Consider the following 18,903-nt stretch of genomic DNA (forward strand, 5'->3'; position numbering starts at 1 on the left):
TCAGATGAATTGTAATTAATTGCAAAGTCCCTCTTTGCCATGAAAATGAACTTAATCCCCCAAAAAACATTTCCACTGCATTTCAGCCCTGCCACAAAAGGACCAGCTGACATCATCTCAGTGATTTTCTCATTAACACAGGTGAGAGTGTTGACAAGGCTGGAGATCACTCTGTCATGCTGATTGAGTTAGAATAACAGACTGGAAGCTTTAAAAGGAGGGTGGTGCTTGAAATCATTGTTCTTCCTCTGTTAACCATGGTTACCTGCAAGGAAACACGTGCCGTCATCATTGCTTTGCACAAAAAGGGCTTCACAGGCAAGGATATTGCTGCTAGTAAGATTGCACCTAAATCAACAATTTTTCAGATCATCAAGAACTTCAGGGAGAGAGGTTCAATTATTGTGAAGAAGGCGTCAGGGCGCACAAGAAAGTCCAGCAAGCGCCAGGACCGTCTCCTAAGATTGATTCAGGCACGGGATCAGGGCACCACCAGTGCAGAGCTTGCTCAGGAATGGCAGCAGGCAGGTGTGAGTGCATCTGCACGCACAGTGAGGCGAAGACGTTTAGAGGATGGCTTGGTGTCAAGAATGGCAGCGAGGAAGCCACTTCTCTCCAGGAAAAACATCAGGGACAGACTGATATTCTGCATAAGGTACTGGGATTGGACTGCTAAGTACTGGGGTAAAGTCATTTTCTCTGATGAATCCCCTTTCCGATTGTTTGGGGCATCCGGTAAAAAGATTGTCCGGAGAAGACCAGGTGAGAGCTACCATCAGTCCTGTGTCATGCCAACAGTAAAGCATCCTGAGACCGTTCATGTGTGGGGTTGCTTCTCAGCCAAGGGAGTGGGCTCACTCACAATTTTGCCTAAGAACACATCCATGAATAAAGAATGGTACCAACACATCCTCCGAGAGCAACTTCTCCCAACCATCCAAGAACAGTTTGGTGACAAACAATGCCTTTTCCAGCATGATGGAGCACCTTGCCATAAGGCAAAAGTGATAACTAAGTGGCTCGGGGAACAAAACATCGAAATGTTGGTTCCATGGCCAGGAAACTCCCCAGACCTTAATCCCATTGAGAACTTGTGGTCGATCCTCAAGAGGCGGGTGGACAAACAAAAACCCACAAAGTCTGACAAACTCCAAGCATTGATTATGCAAGAATGGGCTGCCATCAGTCAGGATGTGGCCCAGAAGTTAATAGGCGATATGCACAGGCGAGCATGACGTATTTCCGGTTAAATCTCAGGATGGATGTAAACCACCCGGTTATCGTAGAATGCTGTGCTACCGTATGCTAGCATTGAATGCTTTTCGTCAAAAACATCCGAAACGGTTAATTTTCGTTGTTGTTGTTGATCTTAAATGTTTATGTTAATGTTTTTACTTGTAATACTTCGTCTTGACTTATAACACGATGACGTGTAAACGTACGAAAGGGTCCTTTCAGAAACGGGATGACAGCTCTTCCAGCCGTCACTGCTGTGTGCCGCAATGTCCAGTGTCTGTCAGATGCAATTCTTCTTTTACTTTTCCCAAAGACAGTGAATTACATAAACGGCGGGTGATTAACATTCGACGAGTCAACTTTCTTACAACAAACACACGAGTCTGCAGCCGACACTTTCTAAGTGAAGATGTGATAGAGCCTCCGACTCCAGCTGGGCGCAGACTTCTGAAGAAGGGAGCTGTTTCAATGGAACAATTTCAGTCTTCCAGCCCCGCGGCCCGGAGTTTGGGAAAGGACCGAGCGTCCCAACACAGAAACCATGAATGATCCGTCTGTGGAATTGGACTGTCCTCCTGACCATGACTACTGCAACAGTACTGAACCTGCTGCGCTGGATATGTCCCTTGACCACGATGAAGAACTTAGTGTAGAGATAGCAAGGCTCCGAAATCAAATTGAGGAGATAACTATCAGCAGCAAGTTCTGCTTGGAGTGGTTTGCTGGATCTGATGATGACACAAGGTTTTTCACAAGGTAAATTAAAATGTCCAATGTGTTTAATATATATATATATATATATATATATATATATATATATATATATATATATATATATATATATATATATATATATATATATATATATATATATATATATATATATATATATACACTTTTGTGCTTTGTGCATCACTTTCCTACTGTCTTGCACCACTTGGCTATACTGTCTCCCACCACTTGGCTATACTGTCTCCCACCACTTGGCTATACTGTCTCCCACCACTTGGCTATACTGTCTCCCCACTACTTGGCTATACTGTCTCCCACCACTTGGCTATACTGTCTCCCACCACTTGGCTATACTGTCTCCCACCACTTGGCTATACTGTCTCCCACCACTTGGCTATACTGTCTCCCACCACTTGGCTATACTGTCTCCCACCACTTGGCTATACTGTCTCCCACCACTTGGCTATACTGTCTCCCACCACTTGGCTATACTGTCTCCCACCACTTGGCTATACTGTCTCCCACCACTTGGCTATACTGTCTCCCCACCACTTGGCTATACTGTCTCCCCACCACTTGGCTATACTGTCTCCCCACCACTTGGCTATACTGTCTCCCCACCACTTGGCTATACTGTCTCCCCACCACTTGGCTATACTGTCTCCCACCACTTGGCTATACTGTCTCCCACCACTTGGCTATACTGTCTCCCCACCACTTGGCTATACTGTCTCCCCACCACTTGGCTATACTGTCTCCCACCACTTGGCTATACTGTCTCCCACCACTTGGCTATACTGTCTCCCCACCACTTGGCTATACTGTCTCCCCACCACTTGGCTATACTGTCTCCCCACCACTTGGCTATACTGTCTCCCCACCACTTGGCTATACTGTCTCCCACCACTTGGCTATACTGTCTCCCCACCACTTGGCTATACTGTCTCCCCACCACTTGGCTATACTGTCTCCCACCACTTGGCTATACTGTCTCCCCACCACTTGGCTATACTGTCTCCCACCACTTGGCTATACTGTCTCCCCACCACTTGGCTATACTGTCTCCCCACCACTTGGCTATACTGTCTCCCACCACTTGGCTATACTGTCTCCCACCACTTGGCTATACTGTCTCCCCACCACTTGGCTATACTGTCTCCCCACCACTTGGCTATACTGTCTCCCACCACTTGGCTATACTGTCTCCCACCACTTGGCTATACTGTCTCCCACCACTTGGCTATACTGTCTCCCACCACTTGGCTATACTGTCTCCCACCACTTGGCTATACTGTCTCCCACCACTTGGCTATACTGTCTCCCACCACTTGGCTATACTGTCTCCCACCACTTGGCTATACTGTCTCCCCACCACTTGGCTATACTGTCTCCCCACCACTTGGCTATACTGTCTCCCACCACTTGGCTATACTGTCTCCCCACCACTTGGCTATACTGTCTCCCACCACTTGGCTATACTGTCTCCCACCACTTGGCTATACTGTCTCCCACCACTTGGCTATACTGTCTCCCACCACTTGGCTATACTGTCTCCCCACCACTTGGCTATACTGTCTCCCCACCACTTGGCTATACTGTCTCCCCACCACTTGGCTATACTGTCTCCCCACCACTTGGCTATACTGTCTCCCCACCACTTGGCTATACTGTCTCCCCACCACTTGGCTATACTGTCTCCCACCACTTGGCTATACTGTCTCCCACCACTTGGCTATACTGTCTCCCACCACTTGGCTATACTGTCTCCCACCACTTGGCTATACTGTCTCCCACCACTTGGCTATACTGTCTCCCCACCACTTGGCTATACTGTCTCCCCACCACTTGGCTATACTGTCTCCCACCACTTGGCTATACTGTCTCCCACCACTTGGCTATACTGTCTCCCCACCACTTGGCTATACTGTCTCCCCACCACTTGGCTATACTGTCTCCCACCACTTGGCTATACTGTCTCCCACCACTTGGCTATACTGTCTCCCCACCACTTGGCTATACTGTCTCCCACCACTTGGCTATACTGTCTCCCACCACTTGGCTATACTGTCTCCCACCACTTGGCTATACTGTCTCCCACCACTTGGCTATACTGTCTCCCACCACTTGGCTATACTGTCTCCCACCACTTGGCTATACTGTCTCCCACCACTTGGCTATACTGTCTCCCACCACTTGGCTATACTGTCTCCCCACCACTTGGCTATACTGTCTCCCCACCACTAAAGTGTTCTCTTAGCGACGGCAATCAAAGCTGTGGTAACATTAAACGAGTAAAAACGTGTTGAACGGAACCTTGAACAAGTTCAACAGAACTTTGAACGTGTCCCTTAATCCAGTCCTGCTCTCAGCTGGTGTGGTGGCTTTAGGTTCTTCATTGAGCGGTAGCAGTGGGCTCTCACAGAGATCTCATTTGGAGCCATGTTTTTACCTGATCCTTTCATAAAAGTACAAACACATGAAGTGAGAGGTACATACACATTATTAAACTTTATTTAAAGCATGATTAACCTGAAGCAGGACGGAGTCATGACTTAAAACACCAAAGCAAGGCTTCTAGCCCAGGCTAGCTAGCATTAGCATATTACCTTCAAAGTTGCAAAGAAAAGAAGAAACGTAAAATGTGAAGCCTTTATCCAGTTTGCTACGTGGCGTCGTACTGGATGTCCGGACGACCCTCCTCCGTATATCATTAACAGATACTTTAGGCAACTCCAGCAAACACCTTGTAAACTTCATCTCTGCCATCATAACGGTCTACTGTCGCTGTCTTAATGTTTTTTCCCGGTAACCGGAAACGCCCAAGCATCCTTACGCCAATGCGGAAGTGATGCGTGCATAGAGCCTATTGACAGCATGCCAGGGCGGATTGCAGAGGTCTTGAAAAAGAAGGGTCAACACTGCAAATATTGACTCTTTGCATAAACGTAATGTAATTGTCAATAAAACCCTTTGACACTTATGGAATGCTTGTAATTATAATTCAGTATACCATAGTAACATCTGACAAAAATATCAAAAAAAACACTGAAGCGGCAAACTTTGTGAAGACCAATACTTGTGTCATTCTCAAACAACTTTTGACCACGACTGTAGTCATTTCAAAATCTGCTCTTCCCAGGCAACCAAGTCCACCAAAGATGTGGCAGTTGGCCAGTAGATCACTTTGTATTGAAAGACGGATCATCCAAAACCTCCACCAGCTAAGCGGTCACGGATAGAGTGTGTGGAGAGTGTGGATGACTCCGTAATGATGTTACCCAATCCAGATTATCATTAGATTCTTGCTCTACTATTGTTCTGACAATGAGAGAATGTTTAACAACCACTTTCCGTGTTAGTAAGAGGAAACGGTACTACCCCCTAATCTATCAACGTACATCTTTATATCAAAATAGTTTGACTAGGTAAGTATAGTAGTGGTGGAGCTTACACTAAATTAGCCCCTTACTCCCGAGTGGCGCAGTGGTCTAAGGCACTGCATCGCAGCGCTAGCTGTGCCACTAGAGATCCTGGTTTCGAATGCAGGCTCTGTCGTAGCCGGCCGCGACCGGGAGACCCATGGGGCGGCGCACAATTGGCCCAGCGTCGTCCAGGGTAGGGGAGGGAATGGCCGGCAGGGGATGTAGCTCAGTTGGTAGAGCATGGCGTTTGCAACGCCAGGGTTGTGGGTTCGATAAAATAATGTATGCACTAACTGTAAGTCGCTCTGGATAAGAGCATCTGCTAAATGACAAAAAAAAAATTTACAAAATAAAAAGTATGTTACAGATGAGCACTGAATGGAGGGTTAAGGCTAGGGGGGAGGGATTGAGAGTGAGTTGGGACTGGAAAGGGTAAAGGGTCTGAATACTTATGTAAATAAGGTCTTTCTGTTTTATCATTTTAATACATTTGCTAAATATTCTAAAAACCTGCTTTCGCTGTGTCATTTTGGGGTATGTTGTGTAGATTGATGAGGAAAATTTAATTTAATCAATTTTAGAATAAGGCTGTATTGTAACAAAAATGCAGAAAAAGTCAAGAGGTCTGAATACTTTCCGAATGTATATTTTATCTCATCTTTGTATCTCAAAATCATTGTAATGTGGTTAACCTTCATCTAAATTAAAAAACATTTAATCTAAAAGATAAAATTCAACCAGAGAGCGCCCTTAGATTATGGGAAAAGGCCGCACTTGACCGTTGCACTTTAAATCATTCCCACGGTGAACGGCTAGGTCCGATACGTGATGAAACAACACTATTGCAGAGACCTTGATATTACCGGCCGCAATTGATATAATGAAAACAATGTGTGGGGAGGCAGAGGGACAAAATCTCACATCAATTCCTTTGTCAGATAACACTGTGGTTAGAGGGGGAGTGTTGGAAAGATTTGTTATTGCATTGAGAGAGGAACTGTTGTCATTCCCAATGGACGTAAAAAAACAGACTTGGTTGACCTTCTGTGTAATGAAGAGAAAATGTAACAGACATATTTGGGAAACTGAACAAACGGAATGCAAGCATGCAGGGGAAATACAAAAACATTTTACAGATGAGTGACCGAATCAGTGGATTCAGAGAGAATCATTCTTATTTGAGTCTTTCAAAAGCGAACCATGCCCCCTTCCATCAGCATCAGTAAGTGTCCCACATGAGTGATGACTGCTCACCTCCAACGCTTGGAAGAGCACTTTGGGACCTACTTCCCAATACGTTTGACTGTGATCCTGGCGCAGTTGACATGCCGGTAAGTGAAATCGAACAGCTGATTGAGCGGTCATGTGACCGAATGCATTCACGGGTCACTACGGTGGAGTTTTGGTTACTGAGTCAAAAGGAATACCCTGCCGTCTCCGTCTTAGCATTAATGCCGCGTTCAAAATAACTAGGAACTCGGAACTGGGACATCTCCAACTTCCCACTTCAGTGCCTTCTAGACAACTGGGAACTCGGGAAAAGAAATTAGCTTCGACTGGGAAAAATCATTTTGAACGGTCATCCGACTCGGAATTCCAACTCTGGAACGTGGGCCTCTTTCTAGAGCTCCGGCTTTCCGACCTAAAGATCACTGACGTCATGATTTCACCTCGTATTTTTCCTCTGATGAACCGGGTGGGTCTAAGGCTTTAGAGGGTGTGAACGATGCTAAATGGGCATAAACAAAGAGCAGCTCTGTAGCTGTTCAATGTGAAAGGTTATCTTTTATCTTTAATACTGTAAATGGTTTGCCTAATGGGGGAACTTGGTGAGATGATGTTCAGAGAATCCATTTAGGTAATTTGGTGAAAGTAGTCCTTTTCTAAATATATGTTTCCCAGTGGTTAATGTTGAGCACGTGTGAAAACCACGGCAAAATGTTTGAATGTCTTTTTGTCCTAAATGGGATTATACATTTATCACCTTTTAAAGCAGTGTTACTTCTCCATGTTTCCTCCAACTACAGTGTATGATATGCCATTACTTCTCCATGTTTCCTCCAACTACAGTGTATGATATGCCATTACTTCTCCATGTTTCCTCCAACTACAGTGTATGATATGCCATTACTTCTCCATGTTTCCTCCAACTACAGTGTATGATATGCCATTACTTCTCCGTGTTTCCTCCAACTACAGTGTATGATATGCCATTACTTCTCCATGTTTCCTCCAACTACAGTGTATGATATGCCATTACTTCTCCATGTTTCCTCCAACTACAGTGTATGATATGCCATTACTTCTCCGTGTTTCCTCCAACTACAGTGTATGATATGCCATTACTTCTCCATGTTTCCTCCAACTACAGTGTATGATATGCCATTACTTCTCCATGTTTCCTCCAACTACAGTGTATGATATGCCATTACTTCTCTATGTTTCCTCCAACTACAGTGTATGATATGCCATTACTTCTCCATGTTTCCTCCAACTACAGTGTATGATATGCCATTACTTCTCCATGTTTCCTCCAACTACAGTGTATGATATGCCATTACTTCTCCGTGTTTCCTCCAACTACAGTGTATGATATGCCATTACTTCTCCATGTTTCCTCCAACTACAGTGTATGATATGCCATTACTTCTCTATGTTTCCTCCAACTACAGTGTATGATATGCCATTACTTCTCCATGTTTCCTCCAACTACAGTGTATGATATGCCATTACTTCTCTATGTTTCCTCCAACTACAGTGTATGATATGCCATTACTTCTCCATGTTTCCTCCAACTACAGTGTATGATATGCCATTACTTCTCCATGTTTCCTCCAACTACAGTGTATGATATGCCATTACTTCTCCGTGTTTCCTCCAACTACAGTGTATGATATGCCATTACTTCTCCATGTTTCCTCCAACTACAGTGTATGATATGCCATTACTTCTCCATGTTTCCTCCAACTACAGTGTATGATATGCCATTACTTCTCCATGTTTCCTCCAACTACAGTGTATGATATGCCATTACTTCTCCGTGTTTCCTCCAACTACAGTGTATGATATGCCATTACTTCTCCATGTTTCCTCCAACTACAGTGTATGATATGCCATTACTTCTCCATGTTTCCTCCAACTACAGTGTATGATATGCCATTACTTCTCCGTGTTTCCTCCAACTACAGTGTATGATATGCCATTACATCTCCATGTTTCCTCCAACTACAGTGTATGATATGCCATTACTTCTCCGTGTTTCCTCCAACTACAGTGTATGATATGCCATTACTTCTCCATGTTTCCTCCAACTACAGTGTATGATATGCCATTACTTCTCCGTGTTTCCTCCAACTACAGTGTATGATATGCCATTACATCTCCATGTTTCCTCCAACTACAGTGTATGATATGCCATTACTTCGCTATGTTTCCTCCAACTACAGTGTATGATATGCCATTACTTCTCCATGTTTCCTCCAACTACAGTGTATGATATGCCATTACTTCCCCATGTTTCCTCCAACTACAGTGTATGATATGCCATTACTTCTCTATGTTTCCTCCAACTACAGTGTATGATATGCCATTACTTCTCTATGTTGTTTCCTCCAACTACAGTGTATGATATGCCATTACTTCTCCATGTTTCCTCCAACTACAGTGTATGATATGCCATTACTTCTCTATGTTCTCCGTGTTTCCTCCAACTACAGTGTATGATATGCCATTACTTCTCCGTGTTTCCTCCAACTACAGTGTATGATATGCCATTACTTCTCCATGTTTCCTCCAACTACAGTGTATGATAAGCCATTACTTCTCCATGTTTCCTCCAACTACAGTGTATGATATGCCATTACTTCTCCGTGTTTCCTCCAACTACAGTGTATGATATGCCATTACTTCTCCGTGTTTCCTCCAACTACAGTGTATGATATGCCATTACTTCTCCATGTTTCCTCCAACTACAGTGTATGATATGCCATTACTTCCCCATGTTTCCTCCAACTACAGTGTATGATATGCCATTACTTCTCCATGTTTCCTCCAACTACAGTGTATGATATGCCATTACTTCTCTATGTTTCCTCCAACTACAGTGTATGATATGCCATTACTTCTCCATGTTTCCTCCAACTACAGTGTATGATATGCCATGACTTCTCTATGTTTCCTCCAACTACAGTGTATGATATGCCATTACTTCTCCATGTTTCCTCCAACTACAGTGTATTACTTCTCTATGTTTCCTCCAACTACAGTGTATGATATGCCATTACTTCTCCATGTTTCCTCCAACTACAGTGTATGATATGCCATTACTTCTCCATGTTTCCTCCAACTACAGTGTATGATATGCCATTACTTCTCTATGTTTCCTCCAACTACAGTGTATGATATGCCATTACTTCTCCATGTTTCCTCCAACTACAGTGTATGATATGCCATTACTTCTCTATGTTTCCTCCAACTACAGTGTATGATATGCCATTACTTCTCTATGTTTCCTCCAACTACAGTGTATGATATGCCATTACTTCTCCATGTTTCCTCCAACTACAGTGTATTACTTCTCTATGTTTCCTCCAACTACAGTGTATGATATGCCATTACTTCTCAGTGTTTCCTCCAACTACAGTGTATGATATGCAATTACTTCTCTATGTTTCCTCCAACTACAGTGTATTACGTCTCTATGTTTCCTCCAACTACAGTGTATGATATGCCATTACTTCTCCATGTTTCCTCCAACTACAGTGTATTACTTCTCTATGTTTCCTCCAACTACAGTGTATGATATGCCATTACTTCTCCATGTTTCCTCCAACTACAGTGTATGATATGCCATTACTTCTCCATGTTTCCTCCAACTACAGTGTATGATATGCCATTACTTCTCTATGTTTCCTCCAACTACAGTGTATGATATGCCATTACTTCTCAGTGTTTCCTCCAACTACAGTGTATGATATGCAATTACTTCTCTATGTTTCCTCCAACTACAGTGTATTACGTCTCTATGTTTCCTCCAACTACAGTGTATGATATGCCATTACTTCTCCATGTTTCCTCCAACTACAGTGTATTACTTCTCTATGTTTCCTCCAACTACAGTGTATGATATGCCATTACTTCTCCATGTTTCCTCCAACTACAGTGTATGATATGCCATTACTTCTCCATGTTTCCTCCAACTACAGTGTATGATATGCCATTACTTCTCTATGTTTCCTCCAACTACAGTGTATGATATGCCATTACTTCTCCATGTTTCCTCCAACTACAGTGTATGATATGCCATTACTTCTCCATGTTTCCTCCAACTACAGTGTATGATATGCCATTACTTCTCCATGTTTCCTCCAACTACAGTGTATGATATGCCATTACTTCTCCGTGTTTCCTCCAACTACAGTGTATGATATGCCATTACTTCTCCATGTTTCCTCCAACTACAGTGTATGATATGCCATTACTTCTCCATGTTTCCTCCAACTACAGTGTATGATATGCCATTACTTCTCTATGTTTCCTCCAACTACAGTGTATGATATGCCATTACTTCTCCATGTTTCCTCCAACTACAGTTTATGATATGCCATTACTTCTCCGTGTTTCCTCCAACTACAGTGTATGATATGCCATTACTTCTCCATGTTTCCTCCAACTACAGTGTATGATATGCCATTACTTCTCCATGTTTCCTCCAACTACAGTGTATGATATGCCATTACTTCTCCATGTTTCCTCCAACTACAGTGTATGATATGCTATTACTTCTCCATGTTTCCTCCAACTACAGTGTATGATATGCCATTACTTCTCCATGTTTCCTCCAACTACAGTGTATGATATGCCATTACTTCTCTATGTTTCCTCCAACTACAGTGTATGATATGCCATTACTTCTCCATGTTTCCTCCAACTACAGTGTATGATATGCCATTACTTCTCTATGTTTCCTCCAACTACAGTGTATGATATGCCATTACTTCTCCATGTTTCCTCCAACTACAGTGTATGATATGCCATTACTTCTCCATGTTTCCTCCAACTACAGTGTATGATATGCCATTACTTCTCCATGTTTCCTCCAACTACAGTGTATGATATGCCATTACTTCTCCATGTTTCCTCCAACTACAGTGTATTACTTCTCTATGTTTCCTCCAACTACAGTGTATGATATGCCATTACTTCTCCATGTTTCCTCCAACTACAGTGTATGATATGCCATTACTTCTCCATGTTTCCTCCAACTACAGTGTATGATATGCCATTACTTCTCCATGTTTCCTCCAACTACAGTGTATGATATGCCATTACTTCTCCATGTTTCCTCCAACTACAGTGTATGATATGCCATTACTTCTCTATGTTTCCTCCAACTACAGTGTATGATATGCCATTACTTCTCCATGTTTCCTCCAACTACAGTGTATTACTTCTCTATGTTTCCTCCAACTACAGTGTATGATATGCCATTACTTCTCCATGTTTCCTCCAACTACAGTGTATGATATGCCATTACTTCTCCATGTTTCCTCCAACTACAGTGTATGATATGCCATTACTTCTCCATGTTTCCTCCAACTACAGTGTATGATATGCCATTACTTCTCCATGTTTCCTCCAACTACAGTGTATGATATGCCATTACTTCTCCATGTTTCCTCCAACTACAGTGTATGATATGCCATTACTTCTCCATGTTTCCTCCAACTACAGTGTATGATATGCCATTACTTCTCCATGTTTCCTCCAACTACAGTGTATGATATGCCATTACTTCTCCATGTTTCCTCCAACTACAGTGTATGATATGCCATTACTTCTCCATGTTTCCTCCAACTACAGTGTATGATATGCCATTACTTCTCTGTGTTTCCTCCAACTACAGTGTATGATATGCCATTACTTCTCCATGTTTCCTCCAACTACAGTGTATGATATGCCATTACTTCTCAGTGTTTCCTCCAACTACAGTGTATGATATGCCATTACTTCTCTATGTTTCCTCCAACTACAGTGTATTACGTCTCTATGTTTCCTCCAACTACAGTGTATGATATGCCATTACTTCTCCATGTTTCCTCCAACTACAGTGTATTACTTCTCTATGTTTCCTCCAACTACAGTGTATGATATGCCATTACTTCTCCATGTTTCCTCCAACTACAGTGTATGATATGCCATTACTTCTCCATGTTTCCTCCAACTACAGTGTATGATATGCCATTACTTCTCCGTGTTTCCTCCAACTACAGTGTATGATATGCCATTACTTCTCCATGTTTCCTCCAACTACAGTGTATGATATGCCATTACTTCTCCGTGTTTCCTCCAACTACAGTGTATGATATGCCATTACTTCTCCATGTTTCCTCCAACTACAGTGTATGATATGCCATTACTTCTCCGTGTTTCCTCCAACTACAGTGTATGATATGCCATTACTTCTCCATGTTTCCTCCAACTACAGTGTATGATATGCCATTACTTCTCCGTGTTTCCTCCAACTACAGTGTATGATATGCCATTACTTCTCTATGTTTCCTCCAACTACAGTGTATGATATGCCATTACTTCTCCATGTTTCCTCCAACTACAGTGTATGATATGCCATTACTTCTCCGTGTTTCCTCCAACTACAGTGTATGATATGCCATTACTTCTCCATGTTTCCTCCAACTAGTGTATGATATGCCATTACTTCTCCATGTTTCCTCCAACTACAGTGTATGATATGCCATTACTTCTCCATGTTTCCTCCAACTACAGTGTATGATATGCCATTACTTCTCCGTGTTTCCTCCAACTACAGTGTATGATATGCCATTACTTCTCCATGTTTCCTCCAACTACAGTGTATGATATGCCATTACTTCTCCATGTTTCCTCCAACTACAGTGTATGATATGCCATTACTTCTCCGTGTTTCCTCCAACTACAGTGTATGATATGCCATTACATCTCCATGTTTCCTCCAACTACAGTGTATGATATGCCATTACTTCTCCGTGTTTCCTCCAACTACAGTGTATGATATGCCATTACTTCTCCATGTTTCCTCCAACTACAGTGTATGATATGCCATTACTTCTCCATGTTTCCTCCAACTACAGTGTATGATATGCCATTACTTCTCCGTGTTTCCTCCAACTACAGTGTATGATATGCCATTACATCTCCATGTTTCCTCCAACTACAGTGTATGATATGCCATTACTTCGCTATGTTTCCTCCAACTACAGTGTATGATATGCCATTACTTCTCCATGTTTCCTCCAACTACAGTGTATGATATGCCATTACTTCCCCATGTTTCCTCCAACTACAGTGTATGATATGCCATTACTTCTCTATGTTTCCTCCAACTACAGTGTATGATATGCCATTACTTCTCTATGTTGTTTCCTCCAACTACAGTGTATGATATGCCATTACTTCTCCATGTTTCCTCCAACTACAGTGTATGATATGCCATTACTTCTCTATGTTCTCCGTGTTTCCTCCAACTACAGTGTATGATATGCCATTACTTCTCCGTGTTTCCTCCAACTACAGTGTATGATATGCCATTACTTCTCCATGTTTCCTCCAACTACAGTGTATGATAAGCCATTACTTCTCCATGTTTCCTCCAACTACAGTGTATGATATGCCATTACTTCTCCGTGTTTCCTCCAACTACAGTGTATGATATGCCATTACTTCTCCGTGTTTCCTCCAACTACAGTGTATGATATGCCATTACTTCTCCATGTTTCCTCCAACTACAGTGTATGATATGCCATTACTTCCCCATGTTTCCTCCAACTACAGTGTATGATATGCCATTACTTCTCCATGTTTCCTCCAACTACAGTGTATGATATGCCATTACTTCTCTATGTTTCCTCCAACTACAGTGTATGATATGCCATTACTTCTCCATGTTTCCTCCAACTACAGTGTATGATATGCCATGACTTCTCTATGTTTCCTCCAACTACAGTGTATGATATGCCATTACTTCTCCATGTTTCCTCCAACTACAGTGTATTACTTCTCTATGTTTCCTCCAACTACAGTGTATGATATGCCATTACTTCTCCATGTTTCCTCCAACTACAGTGTATGATATGCCATTACTTCTCCATGTTTCCTCCAACTACAGTGTATGATATGCCATTACTTCTCTATGTTTCCTCCAACTACAGTGTATGATATGCCATTACTTCTCCATGTTTCCTCCAACTACAGTGTATGATATGCCATTACTTCTCTATGTTTCCTCCAACTACAGTGTATGATATGCCATTACTTCTCTATGTTTCCTCCAACTACAGTGTATGATATGCCATTACTTCTCCATGTTTCCTCCAACTACAGTGTATTACTTCTCTATGTTTCCTCCAACTACAGTGTATGATATGCCATTACTTCTCAGTGTTTCCTCCAACTACAGTGTATGATATGCAATTACTTCTCTATGTTTCCTCCAACTACAGTGTATTACTTCTCCATGTTTCCTCCAACTACAGTGTATGATATGCCATTACTTCTCCATGTTTCCTCCAACTACAGTGTATGATATGCCATTACTTCTCCATGTTTCCTCCAACTACAGTGTATGATATGCTATTACTTCTCCATGTTTCCTCCAACTACAGTGTATGATATGCCATTACTTCTCCATGTTTCCTCCAACTACAGTGTATGATATGCCATTACTTCTCTATGTTTCCTCCAACTACAGTGTATGATATGCCATTACTTCTCCATGTTTCCTCCAACTACAGTGTATGATATGCCATTACTTCTCTATGTTTCCTCCAACTACAGTGTATGATATGCCATTACTTCTCCATGTTTCCTCCAACTACAGTGTATGATATGCCATTACTTCTCCATGTTTCCTCCAACTACAGTGTATGATATGCCATGACTTCTCTATGTTTCCTCCAACTACAGTGTATGATATGCCATTACTTCTCCATGTTTCCTCCAACTACAGTGTATGATATGCCATTACTTCTCTATGTTTCCTCCAACTACAGTGTATTACGTCTCTATGTTTCCTCCAACTACAGTGTATGATATGCCATTACTTCTCCATGTTTCCTCCAACTACAGTGTATTACTTCTCTATGTTTCCTCCAACTACAGTGTATGATATGCCATTACTTCTCCATGTTTCCTCCAACTACAGTGTATGATATGCCATTACTTCTCCATGTTTCCTCCAACTACAGTGTATGATATGCCATTACTTCTCCGTGTTTCCTCCAACTACAGTGTATGATATGCCATTACTTCTCCGTGTTTCCTCCAACTACAGTGTATGATATGCCATTACTTCTCCGTGTTTCCTCCAACTACAGTGTATGATATGCCATTACTTCTCCATGTTTCCTCCAACTACAGTGTATGATATGCCATTACTTCTCCGTGTTTCCTCCAACTACAGTGTATGATATGCCATTACTTCTCTATGTTTCCTCCAACTACAGTGTATGATATGCCATTACTTCTCCATGTTTCCTCCAACTACAGTGTATGATATGCCATTACTTCTCCGTGTTTCCTCCAACTACAGTGTATGATATGCCATTACTTCTCTATGTTTCCTCCAACTACAGTGTATGATATGCCATTACTTCTCCGTGTTTCCTCCAACTACAGTGTATGATATGCCATTACTTCTCCATGTTTCCTCCAACTACAGTGTATGATATGCCATTACTTCTCCATGTTTCCTCCAACTACAGTGTATGATATGCCATTACTTCTCCATGTTTCCTCCAACTACAGTGTATGATATGCCATTACTTCTCCATGTTTCCTCCAACTACAGTGTATTACTTCTCTATGTTTCCTCCAACTACAGTGTATGATATGCCATTTAGAAGCTCTGAGTCTGTACTTTTATCCAACGTAAAAAACACCATTTAACATTTTGGAACATAAGACTGAAATGAGATGGTGGGACACATATGGCAAATTGACAATACATTATTTACCATTAATTTCTAATGGGCACAAAATAATCTGAAACAACCTAAACAAACAGCAAATGCATCCAACCAGTTTGCTAAATGCTATATGACAAAACAAAAAAAAGACTCCACTATGCAAGTAACCATTTCATTGTACCATTTACACCTTCTGTGCATGTGACAAATACACGTTTTTATTTGATATAGTGTGTGTTTACCAGAGACGGTAATGTGAAGAACAACCTGACCTGCACCAAAGTCAGATTAGATATAGGCCAAGGACTAGATACAGTGTCTTTTTCTTATTACTTTTGCTACTACTTTCACCACATTTAGTCTTGAAATCTTTGGTTGTTTACTACACTGTAAATCCTTAAAGGGTTGGGTGGGGCCATTTTCTCAAAAGTGGGTTTACAAGTTTATCAACTTTCAAAGCAGAATTACTTTCCCATTGTTCCTCAACTGCAGTGGGTGATATACCATTTTCTAGCTCTGAGTCTCTACTTTTATCCATTGTAAAAAACACAACTTCAAATTTTGCTACATGGGCAAATATGTATGAAAGTTTTAATTCAAATCAGTCAGTTAGTAGCGAATCAGGGGAGATGTTGTCATTCACTATTCATTCTGGGCCTACATCATGTATTACATAGTAACTACACAGAAGAAGACACTGTGGTGGAGTGGAATGAAGATGGAGTCTGTCCAAAACAGGTACACTTAGGCTAGTCATGCAACTGCAGAGTGTGGCTAGGGATTTAATTGGTCAAATAATAGACTGAATCAGTGTGGTAAAAAGACAGAAACCAATCTATTGTGTTCACACTCACAGGATGAGCACATCCACATCAGCCCCACAAACTGTGTCCACTCGCCATTCCTGGCCCCTGCTGCAAACAACAGTGTGTGTGTGCGTCCAAGTGCCAGCTGAGCCCTGTTCAGAGCATAACAGTGACAACTGAACTCAAGATGTCAGGGCAGGAAGGAGGAAAAGATGTCAGGACAGGAAGGAGGAAAATATATCAGGACAGGAAGGAGGAAAATATGTCAGGGCTGGAAGGGGTAAAAGATGTCAGGGTAGGAAGGAGGAAAATATGTCAGGGCTGGAAGGAGGAAAATCAATTACACAGGAAACGTCTGTGTCCCCTACATTGTTCTATCGTTCCGCCATCTTCAGATGGGCAATGTATAAAGGTGTGGAGTGTGTGTTCATTGGGGGGTGGCATCACTAATGTGTAATGTAGTACTAACTATACGTTAACGTTATACCATCACAGGATTCAGCAGCTTCAACGCCTGTATTTTCCAAGACAACAGCAGAGGGAGCGGATTTAATAGGCAACCAGTTGGTTTGCTAGATTATTCCTATAACATTAACTAGTTCGCTACCTGGTTAGCCACTCTTGGGGGATTTCACAAGCGTCCTAGCTTAGCCATGGCAGTTGCTAACTAGCTAGTTAGCTTGCTACACAAATAAACGTCCAATGTTAGGCACTAGAGACAAAACATTAAAATCAAATCAAATTACACCTCATCCAGAACTAACTACCGTTAACTAACTGCATGCAACTATGTTAGCTAGCGTCTTATCCTCACGACGAAACTACCTAACTAGCTTGTCAATAAATAATGGCTAACCTGGTTGCTACTTAGCATGTGCTAACCAACCAGGAGACGATGCGCGCTAGCTAATGCTAACTAAAACAATCACATTTATACAAAGAATAGCTATGTAGCTAGCCTGATAAGACCATCGTACAAATCTGCCGTCATCATCACAAAACATCGTTCAAAAGTGATTACAAATATCAAAGTTATTCACCTGCAATTCGGCGCGTTGCACCTCCCATTGTGCCTTCTCCACTTCGAAGCGGGCCCATTCGTGTTGCAGGAAGTGTAGGATCCCCGGGATACTGTACGGAGACCTGGCCGCCTCCCCTGCGTCCCCCTCCGGCAGCAGTCCCTTCCCACCGCCCGCTAAGATAGAGTTGTTGTTGAAGAAAACGCCGGGCCCTGCCTGTTCGTCCATGGCCTGGGCTCGGTTCAGGTCACGGACAGAGGGATAGCTCCACTTTTGTGTCGCTGATTCGTGAGGATGTTCACCAAGTCAGATGTACGGTGTGCAATCGGAAGGGTAGTAACTACTACCGTATATTGACAGCTCTCTCTCTCTCTCTCTCTCTCTCTCTCTCTCTCTCTCTCTCGCCCCTCTCTCTCTCTCTCTCTCTCTCTCTCTCTCTCTCTCTCTCTCTCGCCCCTCTCTGTCTCTCTCTCTCTCTCTCTCTCTCTCTCTCTCTCTCTCTCTCTCTCTCTCTCTCTCTCGCCCCTCTCTCTCTCTCTCTCTCTCTCTCTCTCTCTCTCTCTCTCTCGCCCCTCTCTCTCGCCCCTCTCTCTCTCTCTCTCTCGCAATCGGAAGGGTAGTAACTACTACCGTATATTGACAGCTCTCTCTCTCTCTCGCTCTCTCTCTCTCTCTCTCTCTCTCTACTCTCTCTCTCTCTCTCTCGCAATCGGAAGGGTAGTAACTA

The 18,903-nt window shown here is 42.4% G+C and overlaps 1 protein-coding gene across 1 annotated transcript in view; it reads right to left on the minus strand.

Annotated features, from left to right (window-relative positions):
- LOC311121000 (striatin-like) overlaps positions 1-18,573 on the minus strand; it is a gene marked incomplete at its 3' end in the record, with an annotated part of 57,013 nt that extends 38,440 nt beyond the window's left edge. The window contains exon 1 of the mRNA XM_084195546.1: positions 18,198-18,573. Coding sequence (XP_084051672.1) covers positions 18,198-18,404 — 207 coding nt within the window. The remainder of the gene's footprint in view (positions 1-18,197) is intronic.
- Between the last annotated feature and the right edge of the window lie 330 nt (positions 18,574-18,903).

This window comes from Coregonus lavaretus (assembly GCF_964263955.1).
Source record: "Coregonus lavaretus genome assembly, contig: HAP1_SCAFFOLD_1374, whole genome shotgun sequence".
Classification (NCBI taxonomy): domain Eukaryota; kingdom Metazoa; phylum Chordata; class Actinopteri; order Salmoniformes; family Salmonidae; genus Coregonus; species Coregonus lavaretus.